This window comes from Chiloscyllium plagiosum, chromosome 2, assembly GCF_004010195.1.
Source record: "Chiloscyllium plagiosum isolate BGI_BamShark_2017 chromosome 2, ASM401019v2, whole genome shotgun sequence".
NCBI lineage: Eukaryota > Metazoa > Chordata > Chondrichthyes > Orectolobiformes > Hemiscylliidae > Chiloscyllium > Chiloscyllium plagiosum.
In genome coordinates, this window is record NC_057711.1 from 51,186,877 (window position 1) to 51,203,113 (window position 16,237).

At 37.8% G+C, this 16,237-nt stretch overlaps 1 protein-coding gene across 3 annotated transcripts in view; it reads right to left on the bottom strand.

The window, feature by feature from the left end:
* Positions 1 to 255: 255 nt before the first annotated feature.
* The window catches only part of slf1 (SMC5-SMC6 complex localization factor 1), a 36,734-nt gene continuing 20,752 nt past the window's right edge, over positions 256 to 16,237 (bottom strand). For 2 of the 3 annotated variants that reach the window (XM_043709405.1, XM_043709397.1), the window contains exons 10-12: positions 14,164 to 14,333; positions 11,992 to 12,068; positions 256 to 1,559 (exon numbers count right to left, since the gene is read on the bottom strand). In XM_043709405.1, the coding sequence (XP_043565340.1) occupies positions 1,090 to 1,559; positions 11,992 to 12,068; positions 14,164 to 14,333 (717 nt within the window). In that variant the 3' untranslated portion in view covers positions 256 to 1,089. The remainder of the gene's footprint in view (positions 1,560 to 11,991; positions 12,069 to 14,163; positions 14,334 to 16,237) is intronic. The other variant, XM_043709414.1, reaches the window with a different exon arrangement.

Below are 16,237 nucleotides of genomic sequence, written 5' to 3' on the forward strand. Positions count from 1 at the left end.
CAAATAAACTGTGGAGTATAACCGGGTGTTGTGTGATTTTTAACTTTGTTGAACTGGGATGGACATCAGCACCTCCACATCATGGCTACCTGTGAGAGGGGACACTCATGTGGGTTGAGAAGAAAAGCACTTTTCAGCAATACTCTTCACCTCTCTAATGTTCTGGCAAATAAGTTTCTCTTCCCATTTCCCTTTTGTTAGTGGCCGAGAATACAGACAACGGAATGAAGTTCGACTCCATCGTGTTAGTTATCCTTGACCATCTGGAACATTCTCTCTGCAGCACAGCAACACTATTTCTAGGATTTTTTCCTCTTACATGGCTTAAAGAAAAGCAAGTATTTGTTTTTGCTGTAACTAGTATGATGATACGGCTTTATGTCCCTGTGTCTCACCAATTCCATTTATACACAATGTATCCACATCTATGCACTGTCAATGTAATGAACTTAAATTATTTTCTGTACCATACTCTGAAGGCCTAACTGCTTTTTCTCCCAATCTTAATATGGAACATTTTTCTCCTGTAGCACCACCTAGCAGTAGAACTTTATTGCTCTTTCTCACTGCTAAATGACAATGCCTATTGCCCCTGCAAAATCTGTCTCAAAAAAAATGCATAGCAATTTATTCAAGGTGCACAGCAAGTTACAATTGTGCAAAAGATTGAGCAAAATAACTGTTAAACTTTATTTCTTACACAAAAAAGTAAAACCACCAAACATTTTTATGGAATAAAAATGTTCACATAATTAAATATTTAAAAAAAAGAGTTACACAAAGCAGTGGTATTATTTTAAATCATTTACAAAGTATAGATGTCACAAAAGAGTATATTTTACTCTTTTGTGCCATAGACAACTGTTTGTATTACTGCCAATCTCAGATCTTTTCTAAAAGCAATTCTCACTGCACTATGTAAAATGCATCAGTAATTCCAATTTACATTTTCTGCTAAGCTTAAGCACTGCAACAAGAGCTTCAGTTTCTAGTCAGCCATTCTGAGTAGCATTTGTTCTTCACTTAATACAAATACATTTCCATTTTCAACCAAGTTGAGTAATGTAGCTTTATAGTTTGTAGTGGTGATTAAGAATTAGTAAATATTGATTCTATGTGCAGCAGTAGCAGCTGTGCGTTCACTCCAAGTGCCAGAGATCCATTCCTCAGATTGACAAATAGTTGCTGGATATACTTTGGAAGCTCCTTAAATGTTTTAACATCTTCAGTATACTGCACCATCAGCTGCTCAGGAAAATAATTTTTCAGGTTCTCAAACCTATTATCTACAAACTGAACAGTACTCAAAGGCAAATCATTCACAATACGATAGATTAAGGGCAAGTTATGATTTTCAATATAGTTTTTTAGAAGTATAGACCAGAGATAAACACTCAGCTCAGTTTGAGAAGAATTGATGTATTTGTTAAAGTTTCCAAATTGCCCTTCAGCAATATCTTCGATTCGGACTTCTGGGATGGTACAAAGACCTTCCTTTGCATTTGGACAATCAAGGGGTGTTTTTCCAAGGCAGTCTTGTTGCTGGAGCAAAATAGCTCCTGTAGGAACAATGACATATTAGTGCCATTTACACATGAGCAATTGAAACAGCTACTTTCTTTTCACCGTGGGGCACATCTATAACCACTTCAGGCAATAACTAATGCTGATACTTATAACTTATGCATTAGTCTAAGGAAGTATGCCGCTTTAAAACCAATTCAATCTATTGTAAATATCTAGGCAAATTAATCACAAAAATATGCCTTCATATTTGGATTACAAAACATTTTACATTATAGTTCTATTCTTTATTCCATTTAAATGTAATTACTGCCTTTGATGACCAATGGACATCTCAAAGTGCAAACAATTGGGGAAAATTTGCAACAGAGAGAATGAGAGTACGCACAGGGGACTAAAGAGAAAGAAGTCAGGATTGAGAAATGGAAAATATTGAAAATAAAACTCCTGTAATACATGAATAAACAGCCTGAACTACAACCCCAAATTGCTCTAATTTCTGTCATGGTACTGTCAGAGCCCAGAATGTAAGAGATGCAGATATACTTTGTACAGTTGCCAGCAGAATTTTATGAATATAAATACCAGTTGACTTCTTCCCATAGGACAAGAGCAAAACAATGGATATTCTTATTAATGGCCTGGAAAGTACACATCTGTCAGTATTTGGCCATTTTCCATTTAAAGTGGGGCTTGGGCCCTCATGGCGCAGAGGTAGAGTCCCTCCAACTGGATCAGGAGGCTTGGGTTCAGGTTCCACCTTTTCCAGAGGTATGCAATCTCTGAACAGATCGATTAGGCAAAAGCAGGACTTGACAATATATTGGCTCTGAATCGCACAGAAACAGACCCTTTGGTCCAACGCATCCATGCCGACCAGATATACTAAATTATCATTGTCCCAAATCCCTCGAAACTCTTCTTATTCATGTACTCATTCAGATGCCTTTTAAATGGCGCAATTGTACCCACTTCCATGGCTTCATGATGGAGAACATTTGAAATAAGGCTAGGTATTGTCTCTAAGCATAAGTAGACTAACTTTACAGATAAATTAAAAAACAAATCCATGGGTGATAGAGCTTCCTGTGATTTAGAATGAATGCATGATTATCAGCTTGAAGCCACATTCAAAGTTCAAAATAGCCAACAGGGGGCAGAAGACTACCTTAGATTCAAAAACTGCTTATAATGAGCAATTTTGCTATTGTTGAAGGTTTTAATGAAGGAAAGTGTTGCTACGTAAGGAGACATCAAGGGAACTACATAAAAAGGTTAAGGGGTTTTCGCAGAAGTTGAATGACATTACTGCCTTCAACACCATTATGCATTATTAGGTCTTCTAATAATGAGTTGTGGACAGGCAGAGTTCTTTTAGCTCCAAGATCAGTGAGCTCCAAGATCAGTTGCTGGGAATATAATAAAGGTCTGTTATGACACTCAATAGATGTAAGGGTTAAATCTCTACGTAGAATAACTGTTGTTTAAGACAATAGCAGAAAATCCTTAAACAAAAATGAGGATTTTTGAGAAGTCTTCAAATTACATTTTGTAACGTATGTTAAATTACGCTTCTGTATTTAATGCAAGTTATAGGAATATAGGCCCAACTTATTTAAATGTTCCTTTGTGCTGAAACTTTTTTCCTATGATGTCAACCTCTTTAAATCTCACTTCACCCATGCTACCATCTTCAAATTTGTTCAGCGATTTAAACCTTCCCTGCATTTCCAACCATATAAATTTTTAAAAAATGCATCCAATCAAAAATTGTTAGGGCAATGTGAAAGTCCAGCATTTACTTTTAGGAAATCGTTCACTAGGGTATCATAAGTCAAAATTTCCCACAAGTATGTTTGCCTCCTCTTCTTTCCTCAGAGCCATTCAGCTAGCAGTGATTTACCCTCAAGATCACTGTACCTGACTGGATAGTTGAAAATATTGGAATAAAAATTAAACACCTCTTTTTAAAAAAAAGACAAGAGGTTACTAGAAGTAATAGAAATTTTACACCAATGGCACAAGTTTCTAAAGGCAAGAAACATTGAGAAACTAATAATAATGGCTTAAAACTCTTTTACATGTCACACTCAAGGCACAAGTTGTTTGTTTTTGTTGCAAATGTACTTCGAAGACTTGAAAATATAAACAGACAAACAAAATTGTTATTGAATGCAAATCAGATGAACAGAAGAAATCTTAATTTTGCAAGAGATCAGCAAAATGCATAGAATTATCTAAGAACCCAATTTTAACTTTTGACTTTGCAAAGGATAACTGAAAATTTGTTTTGTTATCGAGATCAGGGATCATTAAAAAAAAGCAAAATACTGATAAGAAACGTAGTTGCATGACCAGACATACTACCAATTATATAGGATAGTTGTGCTTCATCATACATTACAGGATTAAAAATAAACCATACAAACAAGATGGTAGTAAAATGAGTATTGAGAAGACAGCTTCTTAAAGATTCCTTTTTGGTCTGTGTTCATTGCTCATCACGGTTTAGTTTTAATTGCCTTAGTGCTGGTAAACCACGTAGAAGTATGATTTATTCTACTGTGATCTTTTCATCTCTACAGTTACCTCACTTCCAAATTTTTCATGATGCACTTCATTTCATACTCAGTTTATATCATTTGAATCAAGCCAAGATCTGTATAGTGCTTTTGGTTTCTGAATGATCAAATTTCAACAACACTTCTAACTACATAGAAAATATGATTAAATATTTGTGTAAAAATGCGGTTAATTAGCATACTTTACCAATAGATTTCATGTTGTTTGATTAGTCTCCAGAGACCTAACTCCTGTAAATAATTTGCTGCTTTGAAGGTTATTTTGGGAAAATTAAACATGAAGTGCTGTATTTTTGTGGTTATGATGAGTATTTGGAATTTTTCTGACCTCATAATCCTGTGTCCATTCTGAAGGAGTGCACTTATTCATCTGTGTTGGGGATGCAAGTGTGGCTAGGAAATGGGCCTTGTGACGTGGTGGACACTCCTGAACATGTAACATGGAAAGGCTCAGAAAAAAAAAGGCATGCCTTACTTACTGGGCACTGGTTGAGTCTATTCACAGATGTTAGGCACTTAAGTCTCCTATCTATCCCTCATTGCACTTTATATATCCCATGTGTCTGCCATGATTTCTCAAATCTCCCATGTCCACTCCCAGTATTCACTAGGTACAGAACTTAGGAGCCATATAACAACATAGGAGATCTTTGAGATGCTGTTAAAATAACAATAAGAAAACTACACATTCAATATTCCCTTTGAAAAGTTTACTCGTACAACCTCAAAAAAAAAGACAGCCAATATTCTACTGAAGGAACCCTGAATTCTACCCAAAATAAAACGGCTTGAGAAACCATTTCAAAGCAAGATCAAGTTATTACACAGGTGATAAAGTTAACAGTTCCTTCACAACAATGCCCTCAATCAGCAACACTTCTCCACAGGGGTAAATACAGTTCAGACTTGGAGTTCAACCAAGCATTTATAGTGAAACTATCAATAGATGTCTGACCATTTAGCCACTCTCTGATGATACAGTTTGCTATTTAATTGTATCAATTTTGCAGAATGGAGAGTCACACAAAAATAAAACTGGTGATTCATTTCTTCATTATCTCAATTTTAAAAGACATAGCTATGCCTCAGGTATTTATTCACAAAGATAGAGATTGTTGGCAATGTTAAAAATGGACATGATAGGCACAGCTTGGCTAGATACAGAGGTCCTGCCGACCTGTTTAACATCCTGTAAGCTCTGTACACATTAGACAGCAGGCCTTGGCTGACAGGCATCAGGGAACACCAGCATGAGGATACTGCAGCCAGACAATTTTGAAAACAGGTAGCATTTGGGAAGGGGAGAGAAGCTTGTGATTTGGGGTGAGGTAGCAGGGAAAGCTGATAGTTTTCTCAAGGGACTTGTCCACAAAACAAAAATGTTAACATGCAGGGACAACAAACAATACATTGGCCTGAATTCAAGTGTGTTCCAATTTGACATGAAGGGCAAAATGTTGCAATTGTACATGGTTTTGATGAAGCCACACCTGAAATACAAGTATAGGGACAAAACCTGCTTACTAAAAACATCCCTTCAAGGTGCAACCAAAGTTCCCTGGATTGGTTTCTGGGATGGATAGGTTGTCCCATGAGGGTCCAAATTACTTACATTAGATTAGATTACGTACAGTGTGAAACAGGCCCTTCGGCCCAACAAGTCCACACCAACCCGTCGAAGCGCAACCCACCCATACCCCTAACCTAACACGACAGGCAATTTAGCATGGCCAATTCACCTGACCTGCACATCTTTGGACAAATGACAGTGATCTCAGTGAAACATAGAAAAGTCTAAAAGGACTTGACAAAGGTCATTGTCATTTGGTTGTTTCGCCTGTCTGCAGAATCTAGAATTAGGAGGCATGATCTCATGATAAAGGGACTGATCACCTGAGGTCAAATTTCATCAGAAACCATCGCAAATAAACTTTACAAATATTACTTTTGTTGTTTGATTTGACCAGTATTTCATATTAAAGTCTCCCATGATAACTGCTTTGCCTTTAATATAAGCTGGTTTCATTTATAGTCAAAAACAGAATCAGAGAATCACTAGAGTGTCTAAACAGGCCCCTTGGCTCAACAAGGCCACACCGACCCTCCAAAGAGTAATTCACCCAAGCCCATTCTCCTACACGATTATCCTATATTTACCCCTGACTAATGTACCTAACCTACACATCCCTGAACACTATAAGCAATTTGACTTAGCCAATTCACCTAACATTCACATCTTTGGAACGTGGGAGAAAACCAGAGCACCGCGGAGGAAACCCATGCAGACACTGGAGAATGTGCAAACTCCTCACAGACAGTCGCCCGAGATTGGAATCGAATCCGGGTAACCTGGCACTGTGAGGCAGCAGTGCTAACCACTGAGCCACCGTTGCTGGAAAAGCTGAGCAGGTTTGGCAGCATCTGTGAACATTTCAGGTTCAGTGACCCTTCCTTAAAGCAATTATAATGCGCTGTCCAATAGTGTAGTTATTGTTTTCAGGATCTATATTGCCATTCCTAGTGCATTCTGCTCCTTGTTAACTCTTAACTCCTACTAATTTTACTTCCTCGACTCGCAACTCAATATCGATCCTTCTTTCTGGCCTGACATCATCCTTCTCCATTTTGTCTGCCTTCGAAAGATCAGTACCAACTTTAACCATCAGGTGACCATTTCTTACCATGGATGAAGCTCATTTTATCTACATTTAAGCCATCAATGTGTTTGTCTTGTTAAAATTCTTTGCACAGAGAAAATATCGCTATTTTAAAAATTATTTTTCCCTCATTTAACCTTATTCATAGACCTGTTAGTGGTGGAATTGTTTGTCTCTTCCTTTCATTCACTGTTCATCTTTACTCAAATTGATCTACTATTCCATGGTCTTCTCTTTTCTCTTCAATTTTATCTTCACTCTCTGCAACCTTTTGAGTTTAATGTTTCATGCTGTACTCGAGTACCTCAAGAATTGCAAATCACCCATAGTGGTTGACACCACATTTTAAATCACTGATCAATCAGACTTCACAACAATTTTGGCATGGCACAGTTGATAACTCTGATTATCTTTGAGATTTATCCAATTAATTTCACTTTTGTTCTTCAAACATCCTTGGTGGAATCTTCTTCCATTTTCTATAAACATTCTTAATTTAATGCAGCCATGAGGAGATACCCTTATGCCTGATGGCAGCTTGCACCAAATTCCACCAATTCCATGAATTGCACCTTTGCAATTCATGGTCACTGTTATAAAGAACAGCATTTACCCTCATGATGATATGATCTCCTAGAACGAGCACATCAGAGGCACTACCAGTATTGCACATTAGATTCCCTTACTTGCAGTCATACCCTTCCGTCCTTGATCACTTCTGAACCCAGAGTGTGGTTGATTCCTGAATCAGAGTCTAATAACACTCGCCCTTCCTAATACTCTGCTCTTCCAGTTCAGCAACTCTGAACTGAAGTTCCTATTAATGCAGACAGTTATTGCAAATACAGCCCTACAATCACTGAATACCTCAGTACCACCACCTTAGGTGGTGATCATTGACCAGAAATTGGAGTAGGCAAAAGTGAGGACAGTAGATGCTGGAAATCAGAGCCGAGATTAGAATGGTGCTGGAAAAGCACAGCAGGTCAGGCAGCATCTGAGGAGTAGGATGCAAAATAACTGCAAAGGTTGGTATCCAGTCACCAAGTTGGCCTTTATTTACATGTGCTGTGGCCAGCCAGCTCAGAGTCAGTCCCTTAAGTGCGGAGATTCTGAATCCTATTTACATTTTGTTTTCTTTCTTTAAGGGCTTATTTTTCTCCTGGTTATATACTTTCTTCTTTTCTTTTTTCGCCTAACTGCTGTAGTGCTTATATTTTCCCCAGCACCCATGTTGTGTGTGTGTAGGTGTGAGGCACAGTGTACAAATCTTTATTCGATTTCCACCACCAGGAAGAAAGGAAACACTTAAGAGGCCAGCGACCAGCAGTGCCCTTCTCAGAGGGCAGTGCTTCGTGATCAAAAAGTGAAGGGGAGGACAGGGTTCAAATCAAAATGGAGTTGGAGGGGGAAATAATACACTCCACTCCCTGCGGTGCCCACCTTTCCCTAAAAATTGAATCCAGTTTACACTGGTTGGCCAGGGCTTTCTGATTGGCCGGAGGTTAATAACCCCAAACAAGGATCTCTGTCAACAAGATCCACATGGTTCCAATCACTACACCAGGCACGTACCATGGCTACAAGAGCAAGCCAGAGGCTAGGAATCTTACAGTAACACACCTCGACTCCCCAAAACTTAATCTAAAAGGCACAAGTCACGAGTGTGATACCATTCAGGACAAACAGCTCACTGGATTGGCACCACCGACAAGATGCACTGCAGAAATTCACCAAGGCTCCTATGACAGCATCTTTCAAACCCGCAACCACTGCCACCGAGAAAGACAAAGGTAGTAGGTACATAGGAACACTACCATCTGTGCATTCCTCTCCAAGCCACGCATCATCCTGGAAATAGATCATTCCTTCAACGTGTAGTGAGTAAATCTCAAACTGTCTCTCGAACAGTGCTGGGGGTACTCCAATACAAAATTGACTGCGTTGTTCAAAGGACAGCTCAACACTACATCCACGTGCAACTAAGAGTGGGCAATAAACACTGGTGTGGCCAATTAAGCCTACATTTATTTTCAATGCTGAATAAATGATGCAGTCTGAACATTCGAGATCTTCAGTACTGTGTTGTTCCCTAGAGCTTGGAAGCTGAAGTGCCAACTGTGTAAATGCTATAACAACAACATTTTAAAAACCTAAAGACTACAAATTTTGAAAGATTTGCACAGTATTCAACAGAACTGTCAAAAGTTGAATGGCAGGTTGCATGGAGACTGCTACGTGATGATACACAATGGTCTTAAAAGATATGCAACTTTGTTTTGTTTACCAATTCCAATATGCACTCTATTCTTAATTCCATTCGAGATTTACTTTTAGAACATTTTTCTTTCCGAAGCCTCATGTAAATATTATGCCACTATAACAAAGAAAAAGAAAGATGGAAAAAATTTCAAAACAGTCATTCAGGATATTTGAAGAATGAGGTGATATTTAAGAGATAAGGACATTGTGCCAGAGACAGAAACACTCAAAATGTGTTTGGTTTGGAAGGCTGAAAAGGGAAGGGGAGTGGTTAGCAAATTGTGAAATAGGTTCAAAGAATTAAAAGATAGATGTTAGATGTCAGATGCACTCAGAGGGGTTTAGTAAAGTCAAGAAATTAAAGGATATGGACTTAGGGTTAGAATAAGGGAGCCTGAGGCACTTTCTGAAGACAATTGTGGAAGGTGGTGGAGGCAGGTTCAACAGAGGCAGAGACCACTGGATGATTATTTAGATAGAAATAGTGTACAGGCACAAAAGGCCAAATGGCCTCCTTCTGCACTGTAACAACTGAGATTCTGTGAACTCCAGAGTTTTGAACTGGAGGCATATTGGACTGGAAGCATAAATGCATGCATGGTGCCTAACCTGTTGAGTTTTTCTAGCACTATTTTTTCAGATTTCCAGAATCCACAGAATTTTACTTTTATTAGCCTGAGTCAAAGTTTGGTTTGATGACTAAGAAGAATTTTGATGATATAGAAGTTGGGGATGCTTGAAATTATTTGAGAGAATTGTTGAAGGTACATGGCAGAAAGTGTTTAAGGAAATGATTGGTAATATAGAAAGATATGTCTGATCTCTAGAATGAGTATCAGAGCAGTGGACAGAAAAAAAAGTTTATGTTTTTTTAAAAAAGGCAAAAAGATGATCTGCAAACAGAAAAAGAAATTGGATTGGGTGGGAGTAGGAGCTTGGATTTTATTAATATAAGGCAGGATCTTTGCCAAAAGTTCACCAGGAATAGCTACCTGTGGATAAAGCTACAGCAGAACAGCAGGGCTTTCAAAAAAGGAATCAGAGTGTAGGTCCCACATGTCCCCTTTAGGGGTTAAGTGTAGGAACAACAAGTCCAAGGAACACTGGATGCCTAGAATATTCAGCAGTAAATAAAGAGGAAAAGGATTGGCTTTTAACAGGTGTAAAGCCGTAGTGAAGGAATACAGAAAAAGTGCAGGGTAAGGGGAGAAACGTAAGGAAGGAATTAGGAGTACAATGAAGCGGGCGGGGGGGCATGAAAGAAAACACTGGCAAATAACATTAGGGACAATCCCAAGATTGTCTATATCACAAAGAGGATAGCCAGAGAAACAGTATGGCCCATTAAGGACCAAAAGAACAAATTGTACATGGAGCAGATGGACACTGGAGGTGTTCAAATGAATACTTCACATTTGTTCTCACTTGGGAGGAGGATGTAATAAGTTCTGAATTCAGGAAGACAGACTGAGGTTCTTCAACACGTTGACAGAGTGAGGAAAAACTGGAGGTTTTGGCCAGCTGAAAGTGGACAAGCCCCTAGGTTTACATGAGTTATATCCCAGGCTGCTGTGGAGACAAAGAAGGAAATTACAAGGCCTTTGGCCCAAATTTTTAATTCCTCTCCAGACGCAGGAGGGGTTCCAGAGAACTACAGGACAGCTAATGTGGCTCCACTTTAAGAGCGTGATAAAGATAAATCAGGAAATTACAGATCAGCAAGTCTCATCATAGGGCAACTGTTGGAGAAAATTCTAAAGAGGAGAATTAATCTCCACTTGGAGAGGCAACGTCTGGTCTGGGATCGTCAGCATGGCTTTTTGGGGGGAGGTCATGTCGGACAAATTTGATTGAATTTAAGGAGGTGGCTAAGCATGTAAATGAAGGTAATGCAGTTGATGTAATTTATATGGATTTCAGAAACTACTTTGTTTGGCTCCACATTGGAGACAGATAAAGAAGGTAAAAGCGCATGGGATCCAGAATAACTTAGCAAGTTGGATCCAAAATTGGTTAGACAGGGTAGAATCAGGAAGGATGTGCCTGATGGCAGGGGAGTCCAAAATGAGGGGCAACAGTTCAGAAGACAGAATAAATCATTTAGGTTCAAGAGGAGGATAAATTTCTTCACCCAGACTGAAAACATTATAGAATTTTAAGAAGAGGTTGGATATAGTACTTGGAGCTGAAGGGATCAAAGAATGTGGGGGAAAAGCAGAAAGAGGCTATTGAGTTACATGATTAGCCATAATCATAATGAATGCCACAGCAGACTTCAAAGGGTTGATGGGCTATTCCTGATCAAATTTTCTATGCTTGTATTTAGCTGTGAAGTTTCAAATGTGGCATTACCTGCTCCAATGTCCTAAATGGCTAACCCATCTTTTAAACGCAAGTTTTCAGAAATTCTGTTTACTTTTTTGGAACGAGACTTCATCTGCCATTTATGTAAACACAAATGGGTGACTTGGACGAGTGCCAAGTCAAATAAAGATCAGGTGAAATAAGACATCTGATAAAACCAAAGTGGAAGAAGCCACAAAAAAAAAGTTGTTCTATCAGTAAACTTATGTGCTGACAGTAAATTAACATTATCAAAAGTATCTCTTTGGCAACTAACTTTTTGAAGTATATAAATTATGTAGTTTATAGAATATTAGACATGAGTGATTGGCAAGGGAAGAAAATTTTTAAAATGACCGAGACAAAGAAATTTAATAATTAAATTAAGGACTTATATATTTGATCCTTCAGTGCAGAGCAAACATTGTTAATTAAACAAAAAACAGGAATCTGCATCAGGTGTCTGTCACTAGGAAGACAAAGTGGGTTATTATCCAAATGATTCCTCTTGAAAGTGCATATGAGCAAAAACGGAGAAATTTACCTGCAGTTCCCTAGAACTGAAAATGTGTTATCACTCAATTTACAGTTGACTAACTTAAAATTAAACAAATCAACTTTACCATTTTGATTTACATGACTGGATTCAATTTTAGTTTCCTTAGATTTCAGAGAATTCCTCCTTGGAAGAATTTGGTTGCTAGAAAAAGCAAGAAGATCAATTATTACATTTCTTTTATATATCAAATGTCACAAAGCATAGTATTGACAAATAAGCTGTATATTGTGACTAAAATGAGTGTACAAAGAATTGAACTATGGACAATCCTCGACAATGGAACCTACAATTTGAATGAACCATAACAATCACTTTGAACAGAACATAGTTTGGAAATAACATCAGATTGGTACTGGTTTAAATATAAAGTGGCAGACTAAGTTATATTGGAAAGATGCTGTACACTACATCAAAAGGCTATCCATGATGACAACTGATGCAGTACATAAGACAGCAATTTTAAAAACGATGCTATCAGCAAGTTGTATTTCCATCATCTGTTTGCAGTTGAGGTATTTGTGACTGGATGGGATGAGGGGGGGAAAAAGGAAGACTGACATCCTGAGTAAAGAATCTCAGCCATTTATGGAGTAGTACTTGCCAACTTCCAAGACAAGCAATACTTTGTAAATCAAATAAATTCATGTTACTCTCACATAGGATTGATACATATCGAAAAAAACATGGATACAAAAACAGCATAAAACAGGAGGTTTGATGCCATAGAGACATACCAGGGAAATATTGGTTACCATCTTGTAAAATAATAACATTTAAGAAAGATTTATAGAATGTGTTACACACGTCTCATAGTTAATGGAGCCTGGGTGAGTGGGTATGATGGCAAGGGGATTGGGAGAATTGGAGAAGTGTTGGTGTTGGACTCCTGAAATTGGAAAAACTATTCCCAATTTCGTGACGGGTAGGAAGGGCCTGACACAGGATTCATAGCTGCTGATGGCATATCATTTGGGTTGATGAATAAGTCACTTAGGGCCAATTATTCCCTGGATCACTGGAATTTAATTGTTGCTGAGGGATTTAATGCAATTCACTTAGGTCTTCTGAAGGCTGCCCAGTTATCTTCATGTTTGCCAGCAGCATACCAAGGCAGTCATAGGCAAGCTGTGGAAATGATACTAATGATCTGAGCTCAGTAATATATTCTTGAAATTTGGTAGCGCTGGGTTGAGGCAAGTATACTGCAAAGTCCTGTCCTTAAACTAATCAGGAATTTTCCTGACAACTAACAAAGTACATAATATTTTCTGAGCTGAGTTAAAATTTTGATTTCCAACGAATCAGTATAAAGCAAAAATAGCATTGAAAACCATCCACAATGGATCAGCAAGGGCTGGGCTGGAAACAAGATCAGGTAGGGTCAGGGAGGATTCAGGTAAACAGGCTGCAAAGCAACTGCCAACAAATTATTGAATTTTATTTTAAATAAAGGGACATCCACAGAAGGAGACTTGGTTGAGCGTGACTTATTGCCATTTTATAAACATCAACTTTCAGTCTTCAGATCCAATTTGAACACACAAATTGTTGTTGAAGAGCTACATTAGAGGGCATAAGTTTAAGGTGAGAGGAGAAAGATATAAAAAGGGACCTAAGAGACATTTCATGCCAAGAGTAGTACACGTATGGAATGAGCTACCAGAGGAAGTGGTGGAGGCTGTTACAATTACAACATTTAAAAGGCATCTGGATGAGTATATATGAGTAGGATCAGTTTAAAGGGATATAGGCCAAATGATGTCAAATGGGGTTAGATTAATTTAGGATATCTGGTTGGCATTGAAGAGTTGGATTGAAGGATCTGTTTCCGTGCTGTACAGTTCTATGACTTTAAGTGTGTGGCACAATAGGAAATATGCAGTTTTTATTGTATTATGAGTAGGGCTCTGATTTCATGGCATAGAGACTTTCACCATATGGCTTACAGAAGTTATAATTACTTTTCAAGCTCAATTAGGTGTGAAACAATTTTTACACAACACTAAAATTTAATACAGAATAAAAGCCATACACTGCTGAAAAACAAAGAGTGGGAAAATTACATGTCGAGTTTTTATTCACATTTGATGCCCAGTCATTGAATAGAGAGAAAAGGAGGATTGGCACAGATGATTAGCTGGGAACAATATGAGTCGCCAGAAGGCCATGAACGATTTCAGTCCAACAGTATTTTCAGAAGTGACTTTAAAGCAGTGATGTTGTACGAATTACTCACTTTGGAATGGTCAATGTTTCCACATGTTTCTGCCTGTCACTAGTCAATGTAAGTGAAGGCCTCAAAGGTTGAGGACAAGGCCAGTGACCCATCTTCTTTCCCTTGGGGTCCTTCACCATCGCCTTCCGACAACTTCCAAATCTCCCAAGGGGTATTAAATATGAAGAGATCTATGAGAACAAGAAAATTCATTCAGTAAGATTTACAGTCCACTCATCACAATGGGACTCAAATGGCATCTGTCCTGCAAGTCAGCCACTACTGATCTAATGGAAGGTCATACCTAGAGATACTTTTCTTAGTTTGCCATTTCTGTCTGCATGTGACATTGTGAACATTTCAATACCATAATCGAACAATATGTTCATCCTTTACTTTTCCTTAGAAACATTAACCAGAAAGCTTAAAATTTAACAAATACCGAGTAAGAAAATACAAAATAGTTAAACCACTGTTTAATTACACTTGGTTGAACAAACTAATTAGAAGTTGGTATAATTAATTTTATTAAACAGTTGTGCTACATGTTCTGCAATTCTATTTACTATTTAATGTGTTGCGCATTGATATTCTTTTACAGTCTAATTATATGTAAAAGTAGAATTGCAATTTCCACTAATGGATTAGGGTTTTGAACAAAAAGCAGAGGGACAAAGGCAGGAGAGTAGATTCATTGGTGACAGGAAAACCAATTTGGAAAATTTTCTAAGCATTTGCTAGCAAAGTCAAGGAGTGTGCATCAATTGATATTAAAGCATGATTTCTCAAGGAATTTGGACTCTAAGGAGACGTTTCTCTGACCTCCAAAAAAAAAAAAAGATGCAGCAAAATGCAGCAGGGATGTTTTGGAAGTGAAATAAATGTGTACATGGACTAACTGATGCCTCGAGAGTTTTGTAGTTCTCAGCAAGGTCGGTCTTCAGTTAAAAGCAGAACTTGCCATGTTTTACTGGCACCATGAGGGACAGCTTTCTAGCATCAGTGATGCACACTGCCAGCTTTTTGTGGAATGGATGTAGCATACTTTAAAACTGAAATACTGAGCTCAAAGCAGAATTCAAAATTGGAAATCAGGCTTCTGGGCTTTTTAAGTACATTGGATTAAAAAAGATAGTATGGACCAAGTGTTACTTTGCAACATCAATCTTATTTGGAAGTCTCATCATGAATAGTCAAAGTAGGGCTTTGTAAATAGATGCAGCAGCTTCTAAAACTGAAAGAGTAATTGAGGTGTATTTGGACAACTAAATTGGCTGGGTATCCAAATAAGGCCAGATGTCAGTTTTGATGTATTGAAGTTGACTACAGCCAGGAAATGCCCCATAACGGAAGATAATTTTCAGACAAAGCTTTACAAAAAATAAAATTTGAGTATTATATTTGAACAGTAATCATCGAGAGAGATTTTTAAATGACCCTCCTTATGCAAATCTCTGTGACAGGTCTCAATTTAAAGGAAAGCTTATATTTTATCTTCACGCAAGGGAGGTTAATATTGTCCTTTGGGTACCAAAACAAAAAAGATCAGAAGAATAGTAACAAGTGCCTCAGCAGCATAAACACTCATTCTTGGTGAGGCCGTAAATAAAGATGCTTTTCTTAGGGAGAACATTGGAAGAAATTCCATAAAAAAATTCAGCAGCAATGCCCAATGAGTGCAACATCCATAATAAATCATTGTGGGATAATGTACATTTAAATGCGTGACTGAGAAGAGATGGAGGATAGATTTTGCAGTATTAAACAAGCTGGAGAAAAAAATAATCTTCCAACTTGAAATATGTGGATTGTAATTGTTCAACAATCTGATTGCATAACAAAAGGAAGGAACTAGCTCAAAGAAACTACTAGATACTGCTAAACTATGCTTGAAACTTGGTGTGCAAATGATAAAGGATAGCATGTTGTCATTTTGTACATATACACATTTTACAAAAAGTCAAATAAAGGTCTTTCATCATCTAATAAATGGTCTGAATAAATGTCAGAGACCCAATGAAAGGAGGGAATGGTGATGGATATATTAAGGATTAACAGGGTGTGAACTAGTTTCATCACTGTGGGGAACTAGTGA